The 17,369-nt window shown below is 42.0% G+C and overlaps 2 protein-coding genes across 4 annotated transcripts; both read right to left on the bottom strand.

The window, feature by feature from the left end:
• Positions 1–65: 65 nt before the first annotated feature.
• csf3a (colony stimulating factor 3 (granulocyte) a) lies at positions 66–2,493 on the bottom strand. 3 transcript variants are annotated; one of them, XM_083994313.1, is made up of 5 exons: positions 2,445–2,493; positions 1,793–1,965; positions 872–979; positions 637–777; positions 66–547 (listed from the first exon to the last, which is right to left on the bottom strand). In XM_083994313.1, exons 1-5 carry the CDS (start codon positions 2,458–2,460, stop codon positions 356–358), a joined length of 630 nt encoding a protein of 209 aa, XP_083850439.1. In that variant the 5' UTR covers positions 2,461–2,493; the 3' UTR covers positions 66–355. The 3 variants fall into 3 exon arrangements, with proteins under 3 accessions (XP_083850439.1, XP_083850440.1, XP_083850438.1); XM_083994314.1 differs by lacking the exon at positions 2,445–2,493 and adding an exon at positions 2,329–2,367; XM_083994312.1 differs by lacking the exon at positions 2,445–2,493 and having other exon boundaries at positions 1,793–2,162.
• Positions 2,494–9,078: 6,585 nt separating this feature from the next.
• Positions 9,079–14,377, bottom strand: lrrc3ca (leucine rich repeat containing 3Ca). The gene is made up of 2 exons (XM_083994760.1): positions 14,338–14,377; positions 9,079–10,324 (listed from the first exon to the last, which is right to left on the bottom strand). The coding sequence occupies exon 2, from the start codon at positions 10,239–10,241 to the stop codon at positions 9,447–9,449; it is 795 nt and encodes a 264-aa protein (XP_083850886.1). The 5' UTR covers positions 10,242–10,324; positions 14,338–14,377; the 3' UTR covers positions 9,079–9,446.
• Between the last annotated feature and the right edge of the window lie 2,992 nt (positions 14,378–17,369).

Genomic DNA, 17,369 nt, shown 5'->3' with positions numbered 1-17,369 from the left:
TGTTATCCACTCTGCTATGAAGAGCAAATACATGTAAATATAGTATTTCAAGTGAATAACGGGTTTTCTGATTTGTAATTTGAGATTTGCATTTTCAGTTATTGCATAATGTAAACAAAGTGAACGCAGCAGGCCAGCGTTAAAACCCAAAAGAGAACTGAACAATACAATGCTTGTTTATAAAAACAAAAATAAATATTAATTTAAAAAAAGCTAAAACATAAATATATAAATAGACATACGACAACAATAAATAATATCTTAACAGATTAATAAATAAAAGCCATGATAAAAAATGGCAGGATAAGTTATGCTTTGGACCAAAGTCCAAGTTTCAAATAATGGCATCTGCTGGTCAGATTTCTGGCTCCTCTTCATTGCTCTGCTCCAGACTCCTGAGGCAGCGGACTGCATCCTGTCCAAAGGCCTGGAGCTGCACCAGAGTAAGGTGTGCTGCCACCTGCACGTCATACTCCCCCAGCAGACGTAATGCCACAGGAGTTGGGGTCGACTGCGCCACAGCCTCTTTCTGCACCATTTTTAGCATCTGCAAGGAATATGGGAAGATGTTATGAAGGTGATAAAAGTTCAACTTTTTTTTTTTTGTCAAGACAGACAGATGAGACACGCTCCTACCTTATTGATCTGAATGGTGAGGTCTCTGATTTCAGCCATTAGACCTATCACTTTGTCTGTGTTCTCCAGCCGCTCAGAGACGGCACTGAGTAAGGCCCGGTGCAGCTGAAGACCCTCTGACAGCTGGGTCAAACTGGTTTGCTTAAAGAGAAAAAACAACAACAAATGAGTGAAGCTGTCCACTTTTTTTTTTTACCCTCATTAAATTCAAAGCCACTGGAAGATGGATGCTTACCAGAGTGACATTTTCTGACACAACTCTGAGTACAGGGGCAGGGGGGATGCCGATCTTTGATGCCATCAACTCAAACTTTGCATTTTCTGAGGAATTCAGCTGCAGGGTCTGCAGTGAAGAGATAACAAAGATGTTATGGATAGATTACATCTTGGCACGCAGCAGCAAACACAAATTACCTTCATAAGCATGTGGACTAATTTATATGAAAAATACTAAATTTCTCATGGAAAAAACAGGTGTTGTAAATTATCATCAGATTAAGTGTCAGTGTAGCGAAGTAGAATCACACTTGTCAACTGAATGTATAAGTATTGCATCTTTATGATGGAGAATAGTGTCAGTGTTGCATTAACAAGCTTTGTATGTTTCATCAGTAACTTTATGTTTATATATATAGCCTACATTATACAGGTGTAATACGGCATTAAATGGACATACTCTAGTGAAATTCAAGTGCCTGATTGAAGCACAGTACTTGGAATAAATGGGTAAAATGTATGCATAACAGTATGCAAAGACTGGCAGGCTTAATTCTCAATCTAAATCCACAGATTTAAGAGTGTAATGCTGCAGTTCACTGGTTTCACCAACTCTGATACTGGTCCAGCACTGTGACTATACTGCAGCTGCTGACTAATAATAATCAAATTAGCTAATCAATAACTTTACAGATTAAGTGATTTGCTGCGTAGCTAATCGATTATGTTAAATGGACCGATCTGACTCATTAAAAAGCCTTTCAGGGCAGTGAATGAAGGCAGACGCCCTCTCATGGGCCCATCAGCACCATTCACAGACCTAAAGGCTGAATCACGCAGCAGCCCTGCATGTGGTTTTCATCCACGGTGCGCCGCCAGGACATGTCTGTCTGCTTTTGTGGGTGTGTGTAGCCTATGTGTGTGTATGTGCGTGTCTCACCTCTGTGTGGATGCAAGATTTGTGCGTGTCGGGAATGGAAAGCAGGATCCTGTCCACTAAGCTGCGGCTCCTCTCTACCATCTCCTGGAATTGCGGATCCTCAACAAGTGCGCTCCTCTCGGGCAGAGGTGCGCTGCGAGCGACGGTGGCCATGTAGGAGGAAATGGCGAGAACTGCAATTGGAGAAAAATCAAAGACGTTAGCGCCGTGGCAATCCAAACAATCTCCCAGTACAATGTGCGAGTGTGTGTGCAACAGAGGGAGAGGCAGAGGGGCAGGCAGAACAAAGCCTTGCTCTCTCCTCAGCTGATCCCCCTGCGCTGCGGCTTTGAGCATGCCCCCCTCCAGGCTAGATAACTGCGTGAGTTGAGAATAGTCCCCGTAATGTGAGACCTAAAAGTAACTGCAGTAGTTAAACATAGCGAGTGTAACACTTTGAGCAGATGTAAGCAACAGATGTAAACTTGTGAGCTATTCCTTAAAACCAGCCCCCCCCCTGATGCCTTGAAATTATTGTTTGACATCCTCCACAGCACCTCAGTGTTTCCTTGAAGCTTCCCTCTCTGTGTGTCTGTGTTTCTCTGAGAAGTCTCTGCAGATGATCAGCCAGAGGGAGGAAAGCTGCGTTTTACAAGCATTACCTCATACTCACCAATCAGCATGCTCATGGCCTCTCTAAGGGAATGTCTTAAAGCCTTGACCTCGAGGGAGCACTATTCATGAATTATAGTACAGAGTCAAATATATATAGACCAGTGCCATTTCTCAGGGATTTCCCGCGTTTACTCATACTATGTAGTGTCATTACTAGTAGTGACATATTTCCCTGTAATCAGGAAAGAACTGACCAAAGGCAATATTACAACCTAGGTGGTCGCTTGAAGATGCAGCCATTCAGACACAAGAATAAGGGGCAGTGAATCAGTGTATAGCTCATCTGGTAGGGCAACTTGCTGTATGATCAAGAACTATATGGTCCAATCTGGCATCGAATCCTGCTATAGTGGACATCAATTTACTTTCTTTTCTCATCATCATTATTTTCAGATAGATAGATAGATAGATAGATAGATAGATAGATAGATAGATAGATAGATAGATAGATAGATAGATAAAATAGATTTGAATGTATGAAACAATATTCTGATTCAGCACCCAGTATGACCCTATTCAAAAGTTTCACTCTGAGAACTACGATCCCTCCAGTAGTGTTGTTAAAGTGTGGAATTGAAAATGAAAGGACTTTAATGCTTTCGAGAAAATGCTCCTTTTTTGAAATCCAGTTATTTTGTGTGTGGGTGTGGGTAGGGTGGGGGGGATCTTTACCTATCTTATGATGTCTGGTCATCATCAGTGGTTTGAGGCCATTATGATTCTTCAGTGGTGAATGACTTGTTGTTTTTCCGTCTGATATATATAGAACAGAAATATTTGTGGTAAGTGATGAAACAGGAGTGCAAAAGACTCCCTGAGATGTAGTTAACATCACACAGCTGTATTGCCTTGTTCTTCTCAAAATATATTATAATGTATGTGAATGGGTGAATGCAACGTAGCCTACTGTAAAAGCGCTTTGGGTATTGTTCAGGTATAGTGAAGTGCTATATAAATACAGACCATTTACCATTTATGTATTATGAAGTCATTATGAAATTGAAATTACCCACGCTGACTGATTCTGGGTTAGTGGGTTCATCAGACTTTACAGGTTGTCTCAAGTCTTAACTACTAGAGTGCCATCTGGTGGAACTACTCTATACATGACTTATGGAGTAAACCATAGCTGTGCGTGTCAGATTCTTGCATTTCATTCACAGAGTCTCAAACTGGAATGTTTTCATTGAGGTTTTTCAGTCATTCTTCGCCTAAAATAAATACTTCGACATTGTGGGAAATAAATCAATTTCCTTACCTGCACTCAAGCGAGTAGATTGATGCCAAGTCCATTAGATCCTCATTTCAAAGGTGAACCTCCAAACATATACCATCATAGCGAATTATGTAATCACCTCATAGGTCAATCATGTGCCTCCATTGTAGCAGATCGGCTTGCTTCATGCTCTGACGCGAGGCCCCTTGATCAGTCAGTGTAGCTATGTTACATCTGGCCATGCTTGATAGGCTGTGAAGTGAAGCTGTCAAATCTGATCCCTGAAATCCACACTGGCCTGATCTCCAATCAGTCCATCACATGAAAGGAGGGCATTATTCACTGCTGAGGCCTCGCTCTGTGGCCCCTGTCAATGACCCAGTTGGAAACCAACCACATGGTTTATTTGATGTACTGTATAACACAGTGTCACCTTTGTATCTGCTTGCTACAGTGCTGTCAAGTGAACAGGTAAACAGTTGTTTGAATAGATTTTGTTTGATGTTGGGTATCTGTAGCCTGTCAAAGCCTTATGGGATTAAACAGGACTTTAAAGAAGTGTATACGATGCAGGCAAGGAGGGTATCCACCATTAAAACATCAAGATTTTTACCTGCAGCCCTCACCTCCTAATTCCCTTGATTTTCAGACACTTAAAAATGGTAACACAACTTCCACAAGATATGTTGTGATCATATCAAATTTGCTTGATTTTAGAGAATAAGTAAATTATTTCTAATGTACAAAACAGGATTTAGCTCTTTAAATTAATTGGCATTAGTTCATCTTAACATTAGCTTGAATGAGGAACATCTGTCCTGCAGACTTAAACACTTGAACCCACTTGAAAATTATTGATGGCCACTACCGGGTTGTGTATCAAAAACTGATTGTTGGCTAGGTTTTTCCCATTTTTTGCAAAACTAGGAAGGTTAAACGTAACATGGATCAGTGTTCTTGGGTCAGATCCAAGAACAGGATGCTGTGTTTACGTAGTAAGACTCATAATCCACCAGGACATCCCGGGTTAGATTTCTTTTGAAATCAGGTTTTATTGGCTGATTGTGTCATGGGATTTAAGAGTACAACGCTCAGCTGGTCTGTCTCTCAGGAAATTATGGATCCAACGCATCAGGAAATGGGTTTCGGCTGAAATATGCTGGACCCGCTCAGTCCTGTCTGTGTTGAAACAAACTGCGACTCTGCTCTTCCTTGGAGGAGGGAGGTTCAGACAGGAATGGACCCTGCCCGGAAAAGAGTTTCACAACAGATATGATGATGCCGTGACTTTCCATTCCCAAAAAATCTGACTCAGATACGAAACACCTGAGTCAGCTTAATTTCACTTATCAGTAAAATTCCTGTATTTTCTGTGCAAGCATAAATTAGTACGTAGCCTACATTTAACAGGAAACCATCTGTGTATTTCATTTCATTTTTCATTTTCATTTCATTTCCCTATTGAACATGCCAAGAGTAAAAACAAAACAAGCAAAATAACAAAAATAAAAACAATGAATAAATGTGTATTAATAATCATCATCTCTAAAGAAGATGCCTGTCATGTTCAAAAGGGGTAAGAAGAAGTTAAAAACATTTCTGGTCCTACCCTCTTCTGCTATTCATATAATACTAATGAAAAAAAATAAGTTATGAAAAACAGTCATAGTAAAATATATTCCAGATAATTTATACAGTCCATAAAATAAAGAACAAAAGAACAAAAACACTAGTCTGTCTCATAGGAACTCAGTATTTTGTTTATAAATAATCTTTTTAATTTAGCTAAGTTACACGTTTTCAGCTCATCGCTGCAGTTGTTCCACAGATTAACTCCTTTTGTTGTGACACAGTGACATTTATTTTATATGTTACTGGTTAGGCTTATAGGTAATGTATCCATTTACAGGAAGATTGGACCTGCAACACTGTGCAGTTCTACATAGTAGGCTACATATGGCTGCTACAGACATGATGTTCAACAAAATTCTTTCACATTGATAGACTATTTACCCTCTGCACACCTACTATTGCAATACCGGTACCCATGGATAGCTTTAGCTGCTGCATTCTGACTTGATATTCTAGTCCAACACTTTATCGTGGCCTAATGCCAATATTCGGGCATGTAATCTCATCCTGCTTCCTTTACAGCCTCACTATATTGCTGCGTAGATCAGCATACTCAGCCTGGGTTAGACCAACACATTAAAATTCCTGTGTTTTCTGTGCAAGCGTGAATCAGTACGTAGCCTACATTTAACAGGAAACCAGCTGTGTATTTTATATGTTGCCAGTTAAGCTTTATGGGTCATTTATCCATTTACAGGAAGATTGGACCTGCAGAGCAGCTTCAAACATAAATCCAACACTGTGCAGTTCTATAGTTCTACATACTGAACTGAAATAGTTAGAGCCCATAGTAAGAGCAAAGGTTTCCTTTCCTAATTAATATTGAGAATATGTGCCAATTAATACCCTTTAATTTATAATTGTATCTGATAGTGTGTTTATACTGTATATTCTTAAACAACTTTGAGTGTAGTCATGTTTTCAGCCCTTATTATGGAACACGATGGTTGACTCTGGCTCTGTATACCTTAGACAGGTGTGTTGTTTCAGATGTACACCTCTTATGTGTGCAAACATGTATTTGTCCACTTAATTCTAATCTTAATGTGAAAAAGTGATGGTAACTCACACTTACACACTTAGCACAACAGGGGGAGCTGTGTAACACAAACTGAGTCTGTGTTCTTGACACACTGTTTTCTCCTCTCATCTGGCTTTCTTCTCCGGTTCACCACCTGGGGGGCACAAACAAACAAACGAGAAAAAAAAGGGATACTCACCCACTCCCATCACTCAGCTGAGATGCAGAATCTTTGGTGTCACTTACCTTCTTAAGCTAAAAGAGGAAACTGACAGGAACCCAGACAGGCCCCTGCTGGGAGACCCCATGTGATCTCGAAGCTTGGAAACATTTTCACCTGCAACCCAATCCCAAACCGAGCTGCGCTCTGTGGGATTGGATGCGTCACCTTATCCCCCACTTTGTGTCCCATTACCCAGCAGTTGTAATGCTCACACCAGTGTAACGTGTCTAAGGTAGCAGGCGGGGCAAGCTGAGCTGGCCTGAAATTTAAATTAACCTCAGCGACATTACTGTGTGCTGGGGAACAGAGGTGTAACATTACCAGTCCCCTCACTCCCAGCATGCACACACACCTGTCGTACATACAGGTGAACAAAAGAATGCGCGCACTCACATACATTAGCCGAGGGAAGCACGGACACACACAAGTCTGTTACTGGCCTTATGTTTATCTCCTCGAGTGGTGAGGCTTCCTTAACAGTGACTGATTTCAAAGCCACCGTGAGACTCTGTTATCAGGGAGCTGTGTATGTGTGTGTGTGTGTGTGTGGCAGGAAATGTCAGAGAGAGAGGCTTACCATCTATTTTTCAGTACTGTTGAACCTCCTGCTCGTCACAAGAGGCTGTACCAGGGCTTCCTTAAGATTAACTCTGTCAGGATCAATATCATTGTTTTCTGTAAAACAAACTCAGTCTGTTAATAGAAACTGTGGCGCAGGAGAAGTTAAGATAAATGCTCCCTCTACATATCTACCACACAGACACACACACTTTGGAGTTGTGTTAATTTTCTCTTTTTAACTCTCAGCAAGAATGTGAATAAGCAACATTTCCCAAAATGCCCGTCTCTTCCTTAAAGAACAAGTGCTGCCTTTGGGAAGGAGGCAGTTTGAGGATGCAGTGGAGCTGACATTGGCTGACACCATGAGTCCTCTGGACCCTCACTGAGCAGCCAAAGGGCATCTGGAAAGTGCTTTACCCGAGCAAGGGTAAGCTAGGCAGCAGAGAGGAGGGCAGCTGATCCCCCGTGGCATTCTCCCTTAATTTCTCCTCAAGAAGTGGGTCATACAAGATGATGGGTCTTTCTGCCCAAGTGTTTTTTATGGCCATCATAAATCATTTAATGGTCTCGCTCTGCTCTAGAGGCATTTGTGTGTCTGACAGAGGGAAATCCTTGTTGACAAACCATTTCCTGCATCTTAAACATCAAATTTCATTATTCAAGACCGCACTGGGTTATTCTTACATCAAAGCACATCTTAGAGCGCAGTCTGGTGTGGATTAAATTATGTCTCCACTCAAATACATTTTCCCTTTTCTTTGTATTATTGATTTCCAAGAAGAGACATAAATTCATCGTTGTCTTTGTCGTCATCAGGTGGAAAAAGGAGATTCACATCAATTGCAGCTCTTTTAGACGGACCAACAGATCATGGCCCCATAAATGTTATTTGGAAAACCAATGGCGGTGACTGCATCAGACAATACGTCTCCAAGAAGCACCTCTGGCGCTTAGAGAGGATGAAATACAGCACAGAGGCAGAAGTTCTCTCTAGATAACCAGGTATCATCGTGAGGGTTCCTTTAATTACTCTGTGCGAGGTGACAGTAATGAATGTTTGCTGAAGGGCTTTTCCTACCAGAATATGAACAACTCATCCCTGTTTTGATTAGAAGTCTCTCGCCCTCTCCCTCTTTTTATGTCACGACAATTACCTCTAATTCCCTGCTTCTCAGGCTGACCTTTTCAAACAGTTAGATGATATTGAGTACAGGGTTACTGGCTTGTGAGTAGAGATTAGCATGCCAATATTAGCAATATGCTTTTGGAGATATTCCAGCACTGAAGTGTGGCTCTTGTACCAGGAATTGGATGCAATATCTTTTACAAAGTTTGCTTCCATCAGGACTCTAAAAAATCTTCCATCACCCTTGGGTGACAGTGAGTTTTGGACTGTTTCTTCTTCACTACAAGTTTCTATAGCCCTGCATTTGATATATATGGACTTTAACTTTTAATGGGATGACAAGGACAAATCAAGGAAGAGGCAAATTTAAAGTAAAGGCTTGTCTCTTATTGCGCAGTGTAGAGTACTGATGTGTTGTATTATAAATCATTCAGGGCTGCATGCGACTGGTTCTGAAGGTGAGCTACAGCCGCAGGTTTCTTGTCAAATAGTCTTAACATACAGAGGCAGCTTGGAGGTCTGTTGTTCTCATCAGTATGGAGCTCAGGTACAGTAGCCACTATCAAACACCTCACAGAATAACCGATGAACCCTTTGATGCATCAGCACAATGAGCTCAATATGCATAATGCCAAAAAATTTGACTCATCCAGTTTCTAAAAACTGCATGTATATTTTTCTTCTCTTTGATACAGTTGGGTGAGTAAGAAAAAAAAACACTGATTTAAATGTAAAACATCATTTTACTTGTTATATACTGGTAGATACTGTAAGGATTTTAATGGAAAACAGTACACAAAGTTCCAGTGGTTCCACTACATCTAGCGTTCATAGTTTGACGTTGCCTCCTGGATCGTCTGTATGTGAAAGAGGTGCATCAAGGTGCATGCACCACTGGATAAATCCCATTTGTAGCCCATATTTGGAGTTCGCCAAAAACACGCAGCTGCTTTTATTCCCTTACTGCGCAGACTATAGAATCAACTCAGCCAACAAAAACTCCTAATGGGCCGTCGGAAGATGAATTATTCATCTGGGCTGGGTTGTTTCAGCCTGGTTTTCCTGCGCAGGCATACATATGTCTCATTGCCCATCTTGACTTTGTGACAGCACCTGGGAAAAACTGCCTGAGACCGACGATGACTGTGTCACGGCTGGTTGTAGCTCCATCCTATTTCATGTGGGTTACAACTTCACATCCCATGTGTGGCTCCATCAGCCCTATACCACAGTACTAATAGTGGAAGACTCCTCCGACTTGCCCTGCCTGCTGGGTAGTGACTTGAGATACTCCAGATGTCGGCGGGCGTCCTCTTGGTTCGCCCTGACGTAGTAGACCAGGTAGGAGATGACCATGGTGAACCAGCCGAACATGACGACCAGCATGGCCACATCTGTAGTCCTCTTCATCACAACACATAGGTCTATGTCCGGTTCCAGCAAGAAGGCAAGTCCTTGAACTCCTATTTCCTCTGGATCTGAAGTCTGGCAGACAATGCCCGTCAGTGACGCAGGCTCCAGGTCCACACGAGGCAGAGCCATCTGTAAGTTGCAGTCACAGTGCCACGGATTGTTTGTTAGATTGGCGCGAGCCCGCAGGCCGTCAAAGGCCTCGGGGTTAAAATTTGCTAACTTATTTGAAGAAAGGTCCAGGAACTGTAGTGAGGAGCCCAGGCCTCGGAACGCCCCTGGTTCTAGCTGGCTTAATTCATTGTGTGATAGATCCAGTTCAACCAGTTGGGACAAACCTTCAAAAGCATTGGTTGGGACCGTAGTGAAGAGGTTGAAGTCCAGGTACATGCGTCTGGTGTCATTGGGGATGTCCTGGGGGATCTCTGTGAGCTGCAGGTTGCTGCAGCGCACCGTCTTGCCGCCGCTCTCGCTCTCAGAGCAGTAACAGCTCTTGGAGCAACTGGTGGCAGCGTGGTGGAAGCAGAAGGTCATTAGCACCAGGCTGTGTAGCAGCAAACACATGACCACCGAGTGGCGCAGTAACCAGTCTGCAAGTAGGGGCATTGTGAGACACGAGCATACTCCAGGAAGGACCACCTGGGTGCATGGGGTGAAGTCCACATCAACCTCCCCAGTAGCTGTTGAGCCTACAACATCAAAAAAAAAAAAAGCAGAGAGTCACATTAGCAGTGCTGGAAAGCCTACCTTATGAAAAAAAGAGAATTAGAGATTATACTGTGAGAGACTTTTGCCATAGAGACCAGGGGTAATTAACAATCTTCTTCAGAGGCCACACTGTTATTCAACAAAGAAGCGGGGGGGTGCAGTAGCTTGTCTAATTGCAGCGAGGAGGCAGCGGGAAAGCTGCGCGCTCATTTCACCATGTCGTGGCCAGAAACAACTGCACTTCTGTTGTATTTCCAAGAAAGTCTGGGGATCAAACGTTTCCTTCATACCAGCACAATAAACAAGCTAAGAAAATCCTTTGGTGTCACTGTGCCTCTTTTATAATTGACATCCCTGCAGTGCAGGGCTATTTCCGTACACAGAGACTGGCATTAACATAGTGATGTGACACCATGAGGAACAAAATGTTCCCATCAAATGATAAAAACCAACAACATATATATGTATATCTAACAAAGTTGTATATGTGAATACATATCAAGTTTCCAGTGCTTTCTAAAGCCATTCTGGTGCAACATTTTGTGACCATTATGACTTGATGTCTTTCAAGCTGTGCAGTTGTGTTAGATAATTTACACAAAAGTTTGAATAACACAGAGGTAAAAGCATGTCAGTGTGTCCTGTAAATTACACTTTATATTTTGTTTGTAAGCCTTTGAAAATGGCAGGTCTACCCACCCTAACACACTTCATTAATAGCTGATCAGGGCTACCTCCTATCCTGTTACTAATCCTCTTAAGGAAAAAACTCCTTAAGTCAGTGTAGCATCAGTGTTGGCCACCCAATCCTTTTGTTTTGGGTAAATGCTAATGCTATAAACAGCGGCAAGGCAGACAAAACAGACAATGTGATGGCCTGTCTTCTTCGAGACGAGAAGAAACCGCAGGGTTCAACCAGACTTCTTCATTTTTTACAAAATGGCTGGAGACTGGCCAAGATCCGCTTACCAAGATTAAAAAATGAAATCGATCTCAAAGTACCTCTAAGTATCACATGACGTTGGGGGGTAGAGGACAGAGTGTTGTGGCAATGGTGATGTGCATGTGTGTGTGAGGGGGGGACAGATGATTTGTCTACGAGACACAGCTAATAACACTCATTGTGTTACGCCAGTTTAAGAGATGCCTGCCAGACAATCCCAATAATGAGCCTTTGGCAGGGGGGCTGATGCACAAGAGCAAAGCACAGATGAAGCTTGTGCTATTAAGCTCTGACTGCTGTAGTTTGCCTCCCTCAAACACGAGATGTTTACACATTCATCTTCAAGGCCAGGCACAGCAACTTCCAAAGGATTTCCCTCTGAGCACAGTGTCAACAGGGTGCAAGAGACAGTATAATATCATGACAGATGCAGTTTAACACCCAAGGAAATAAAAGGTCTCGCTTCAGCTAAACTGGTGACGTTCTGCTCCTGTAAAAGCCTGTACTTTTCCTGTCACATGGCGTGCCAGCCTAGTATTTTAGCGAGAGGTAATGGTGGGGAAGAGGAAGTATAGAGGGATAGTGACAGAGGAGGAGAAAGCATGTGGACGAGGAGGGAAATTGGACACAAAAGCGCAGGGGGGGGGTTGCGGGAGAAAGAATGATATCAGGGGGGATTTACGGAGAAGAGGGGTATAACATTACAATTACAACCCAGAGAACAGTGTGTGACACTAATGAGATATCGAGGAAAGGAGCAAATGTTAGTAAAGCACAGGGAGCGCTCATGAGGACAGCTGGCGGTGGAGGAATAACAGGGAGAGGAAGGAAACAAGTTGCCTGCAGATGAGATACAGAAGGGGGGGTTGTAGACCTAATGAGGAGCAGGGTGGGGCACCAGTGTGGTTTAGATTCATATATTGTTTTTCTCAAAACATACTTTTCAAACATATCTAACAATTAATCGATTAATCGAACAATAATCGTTTAAATTAATCCTCAACTATTCTGATAATCGAATAATCGATTTGAGTAGTTTTTTAAAGAAAAAAAGTCAAAATTCTCTGATTTCAGCTTCTTAAATGTTAATGTTTCTGGTTCCTTTATGACAATATACTGAGTCTCTCTTTGGTTTGTGGACAAAACAAGACATTTGAGGACGTCATCTTGTGGTTTGGGAAACACTGATTGACATTTTTCAGCATTTTTTTTACATTTTATTGACCAAACAACTAATCGATTAATCGTTTACATAATGGATAGATTATTTGATAATGAAAATGATCGTTAGTTGCAGCCCTGAACATATGACTGACAACATTTGAGCCGGATTATGCCCTTAAAATTAACATAACTCCTCTCAGAGTAGCATAGTGTACAATAAATCCAAAACCTCTAAATCAGATTAGGTCTTCGTCTGTAGTGTTCCTTAAGTCACTTCTGTGATAAATAACTCCCCTGCTTTTAATATACACAATAAATATATAGTGCTTATGCAGCCAAGCGTCAGTCTCACTTCATAAATCCATGGCTGTCACCACTATGCTGACAGGTCTCTGGCACCACTTGCATGGGAAGCAGTAATTTGGACTGAACCGGAATAAAATGCAGCACTACTTTATTATGTTAATGTGTTTTGTGCTGTAATGTTTGTGTGTGTGGGAATCTGACCTTTGCATGGCATCGCATCACAGCTCAAGGCAATGCATGAATGGTAGATAAGCTGTTGGTTTCTAATTATCAGTGGCAGGTATGGATGACAGGGAGGGAAAATAAAACATCCTTGTCATCCTCAACCTGAAACGCAGACTTTTAATGCAACTGTAATCATGTTTCAATGCTTTTAGCTCCATCCCCTCCACCGCTGATCCCTTACTCAGTGTCAGTCTCAATTCCTAGAGATGCTCTTTTGGTTCCACAGGAAAAAAACACAATGTACTAGGCAGATTTATATTGCACCACCAATATCCAATTAGTTTAAAACTTCAAATATGAAATTAATCACAACACCAGCTCGGTCCATCTAAGAGTCAACATTGAAGCTGGCTCTGCAGATTTTTTAATTTCTACTCACAAGAAACAAGCATCTGATGGAAGATAGGGAGGGCTCCTCGTGTTGATAAGTTTGTCTTTCAACCTGTTTTAGTCAGTGCCACCTTCAACTTGATTTCAGCAACAATCATGTTTGGAAACCCACATTATTTCTAGAAGCAGCAAACACTCGCTATTTTATGGAATAATGATAACAATAAAATAAAAAAAATAGTAGGTGCGTGCAATATCACAAAAAACACACACTCACACTCACGTCTTTGCCGCTTTCCCTCTGCTTCTCATGATGCGCGTCTCATCCAAGTGCTCACATTAAAGTGTTGCAGCGACATCAGAGCGCTCCTCGCACCGGTTCGGTCAATATTCTTGCCTCGCGTCCATCAGCTCCTCTTGCAGCTCGTTAAACTTGCGCTCACAGCCGCTCTGGCAACCTCGACGGACGCGCTACTGGTAAATGCTCGTACAGTTCAGAGCTCAGCTCAGTGCAGCCTTCTTTTTTTTCTTTAGTTTCCACGCAACCCGAAAACCAGGCAACAGTGCACGAGCTAGTGCGAACTGACAAGGACTGTAACGTATAGCATCTCACTTACTCTGATCCTGGATCTGACTAAAATAATAGTGATAATAATAATAGCCTGAGTTTAAAATGGCAGGCACGTGGCACTCATGCACAGTGGGAGGGCGTTAATGGCTGGATATATTCGGTCGCTGCTGGAGGGATCTAAGTGCTGGAAAATGCATTGATGCAAATATGTAATGGCATGACTGATAACATCCATTCAGATTGTTGTTGACTGCTGAATGCAGGGGATTTTGATGTTCGTGCAGCATGCAGCAGGTGCCAGGAAAGTAAGGAGTACCTCTCCCTCACACACATACACACCCACACATACATACACTCTCTCACTCACTCACTCACTCACAGACACACAGAAGTGATCTCATACACTGTGCAGTGTTCATACACAGACCAGTTGGAGCTGCCTCCATTAATCATACTTGATCTGAAGCTTGTTGTTGCAGAGATGCAGTCCCTGGCTGCCAGGGCGGTGGATCGTTGGCCGTCTCCAGGTCCTTTTCCTGCCTGCTGCCAGCCGATAAGAGAGCCCAGTCAAATCCACTATGAAAACAGACATGTATGGGCACTGGCCTGGGAGAGTCTGCCAAGCAGCCAGTCACAAGGTATTAATGGAATTAAAATCAATAAAGTGGGATACTCCACCCAAACTCCTTCCCTGGAGCTCTTGTTTATGATTGACTAAAGCAATGGGTCTTTTCTTTCTTTCTTTCTTTCTTTCTTTCTTTCTTTCTTTCTTTCTTTCTTTCTTTCTTTCTTTCTTTCTTTCTTTCTTTCCTTCTGTATTTCTGCACTATCACAGATTGTCTGTGAAAGGTGATAGTGAAAAATGACTGTAAAGACTGAACAAATTCTCTTCTCTAACATAATTTTTTATGTCCCTATTCCAAGCCAAAATAACTTCTATAGCTGCTACCAATTACTTTGTTGTAATTTGATTAAAACTTGGCTTTCGCTCGTAGTTATACCTTATGTTATAGACACATCTCTATATTTCATCTGATCCGCTGACATGTTATTCATGAGAAAATTGAGACTCATCAGATTTTCCAAAATGACCACACTGCAAACACATTGTAGAGTAATGAGTATAAAGGCTGGGGGGCAGAAAGAGGAGGGGTGGGGTGGGCGGCTGTCCGGGGGTCATAGGGGTCAAGACGGTTTTAGCTCTAGGTCATCTGGCCCTTGGCTGTTTCCTGGTGATCAGTGGGAGCTGTTGATGAGAGGATGGAAAACAGGAACTGTAACACTGAGTATTTCAGTGTTGTGTGTTTGTATCACAGACTGTGCATATGAGCCTAGCTGGAGTTTGATATTAGTCTTCTGACAACATGTCCTTGTCAGGTCCCTTTTTTGACAGTTCATCCATTATTTTAGGGACTTTAAGGAAACACTGTGTATTGACTAGTTGCACTGTTCTTTTACTCGTACTACTATCCTGAAACTAACACTGATCAGCAAGAGTAATTAACCGTGCAGCAGGCAGTCATATCTCGGTTATTATGCTGTAAGGTTTTATGTTCATCCTCCTCCAAACAATTGCATTCCTAATTAAGTTTAGGTTTCACTATATTTACAGGTCTGCAGAGGCTTGTGTTTCTCTGCTTCATTGGACTCGGTTGTAAAGCTGTTTCCTGCAGAGAAGTAATGGCTGCAACAGTGAAGAGAGTGAACACGGTGTCACCTGTATATTTATTTCTGAAAAAAGCACAGGAAGACACAGCTCATATAAAAACAAACATAGACTTTTCCCACACTGGTCTGGCCTTGGTATTCCTCACTGGTGCTGATGAATTGATATTTGAAACCGCTATGATACAGAGCATATCAGTCCCCATGCATGAGAAACACATACATGGTGTTCACTGCTGCTGCTTTTCCAGCCCTGAGGTCGTGAGGCTGCTCTTGTCAGCTAGAAGAAGATCAGATAGGTGGGAGAGCATATGACAGTGAAACAGCAGAAAATAGGATTACGTTCCTCATCGACAGAGGAGAGTACACTGGCAGTCGGTCCTCCCGAGCTTTATCAGATTACTTCAAATGCTCCACTGTGGTTGGCAGCAGTATGGAGTGCTGTATGCATTATCAACCACACATTAGTCCTGGTAGACTAGGCTTTCAAGTGGATCAAAGTTTTATTTTTTTCCCTCTATACTTTATTTCCCTCCAGTCTGTCGAGTATCGCAAAGTGGTCTCAGGCATCCTCATGTTTAAGTGGTGTATACAGTACCTGCAAGCTATAACATTAATTCATGAACTCAAAAGAGCTGAGTGTGCATTTTGCTAAGGAAATACTTGTAGCAAAGTTTCCACAATGTCACCTCAACAGGGTGGGAATGATTTTTCTGTTAGCTTTTCCCGTGTGCTCCGAGTTACAGTGGAACAATAGGGCTCATATTAATGAGATCTCTCCCTTTCATTCGCATTTTCTACCCAGCCTTGTCTTTTGCCTGCTCACACACACAAACACTCACAATATATATACTTAAGTGCACACAAACACACACTCTCTGTCTCTGGCTCCCAGCTTACTCCTCGTCCCTGAGCAAGATCAAAGTCCTGCCTTGTCTTTGTGAATACAACATTACCTGGCTTTATTTATTTATTTCCCTGCCTGTCTCCAACCTTTTAATCAAAAGCTGTGAGAAAAGGTGTATTAAAAGGATTTTCCTGCTACCGTTAGTAACAGGGGGGTTCACCTCACCTCATCTTCCTCGTGAAGAGCCTTGTCTTTGAAGTCTGATATCACTGACATTAAGTGGACTAGCAAAAATGAAAGTGTTGTAGATATTCATTGATCTTAGTTGAATTCCCCACTGGCAGAGCTATGACTGACTGAGTGTTGTCAAAAGCTTCCAAGCACCATGCAGCCTTGGAGTCTTGTGGGAGCAGATTATGAATGGCTTTATCCACTACTGGCGTGTTCCAAATGGCTGATGATGATTGAAGCTGATAATTCACTGAGGGTGTTTCGAAAGAAAAATGTGGGACCAGAGGAATCTGAGGGGATGCAGGATGATTGTATTATCCTCTACAGAATAAAAAAATGGTATTTGTCTAATCTTTGCTTTTTTTTGTATTATATTACAGAAGATTTTTTTTTTTTTTTTTTTTTTTTTTTTTACCTCAGGGCTCCCAGGTTTACGGCAGCATTCAGGTGTACCTGCTCTTCCTCCTGTCGATAGCTGTCTCCAGTATTTGTGTTTCTTATAATAAAGGTTAGGCTACTAACTTATACCAACAATCTAGGTCTCTCTGCACAGAAAGCAACTATTACACCCAAATCCAATGTTACAAATTAAATAGCAGCAAAATTCAATATATCATTTGTAAATTTGCACAAACTTTATAGTCTTAGCATGATCTCCATTTGCTAACTACCATGTTTGCCTGCCAGCATGGCTAAAGGTTAGCACAAGAAGAGGAGAAAATACTGGGTTGTTCTTAAAAACAT

Source organism: Trachurus trachurus (assembly GCF_905171665.1).
Source record: "Trachurus trachurus genome assembly, chromosome: 19".
Lineage (NCBI taxonomy): Eukaryota > Metazoa > Chordata > Actinopteri > Carangiformes > Carangidae > Trachurus > Trachurus trachurus.
This window is presented reverse-complemented; position numbering and strand designations above follow the sequence as displayed.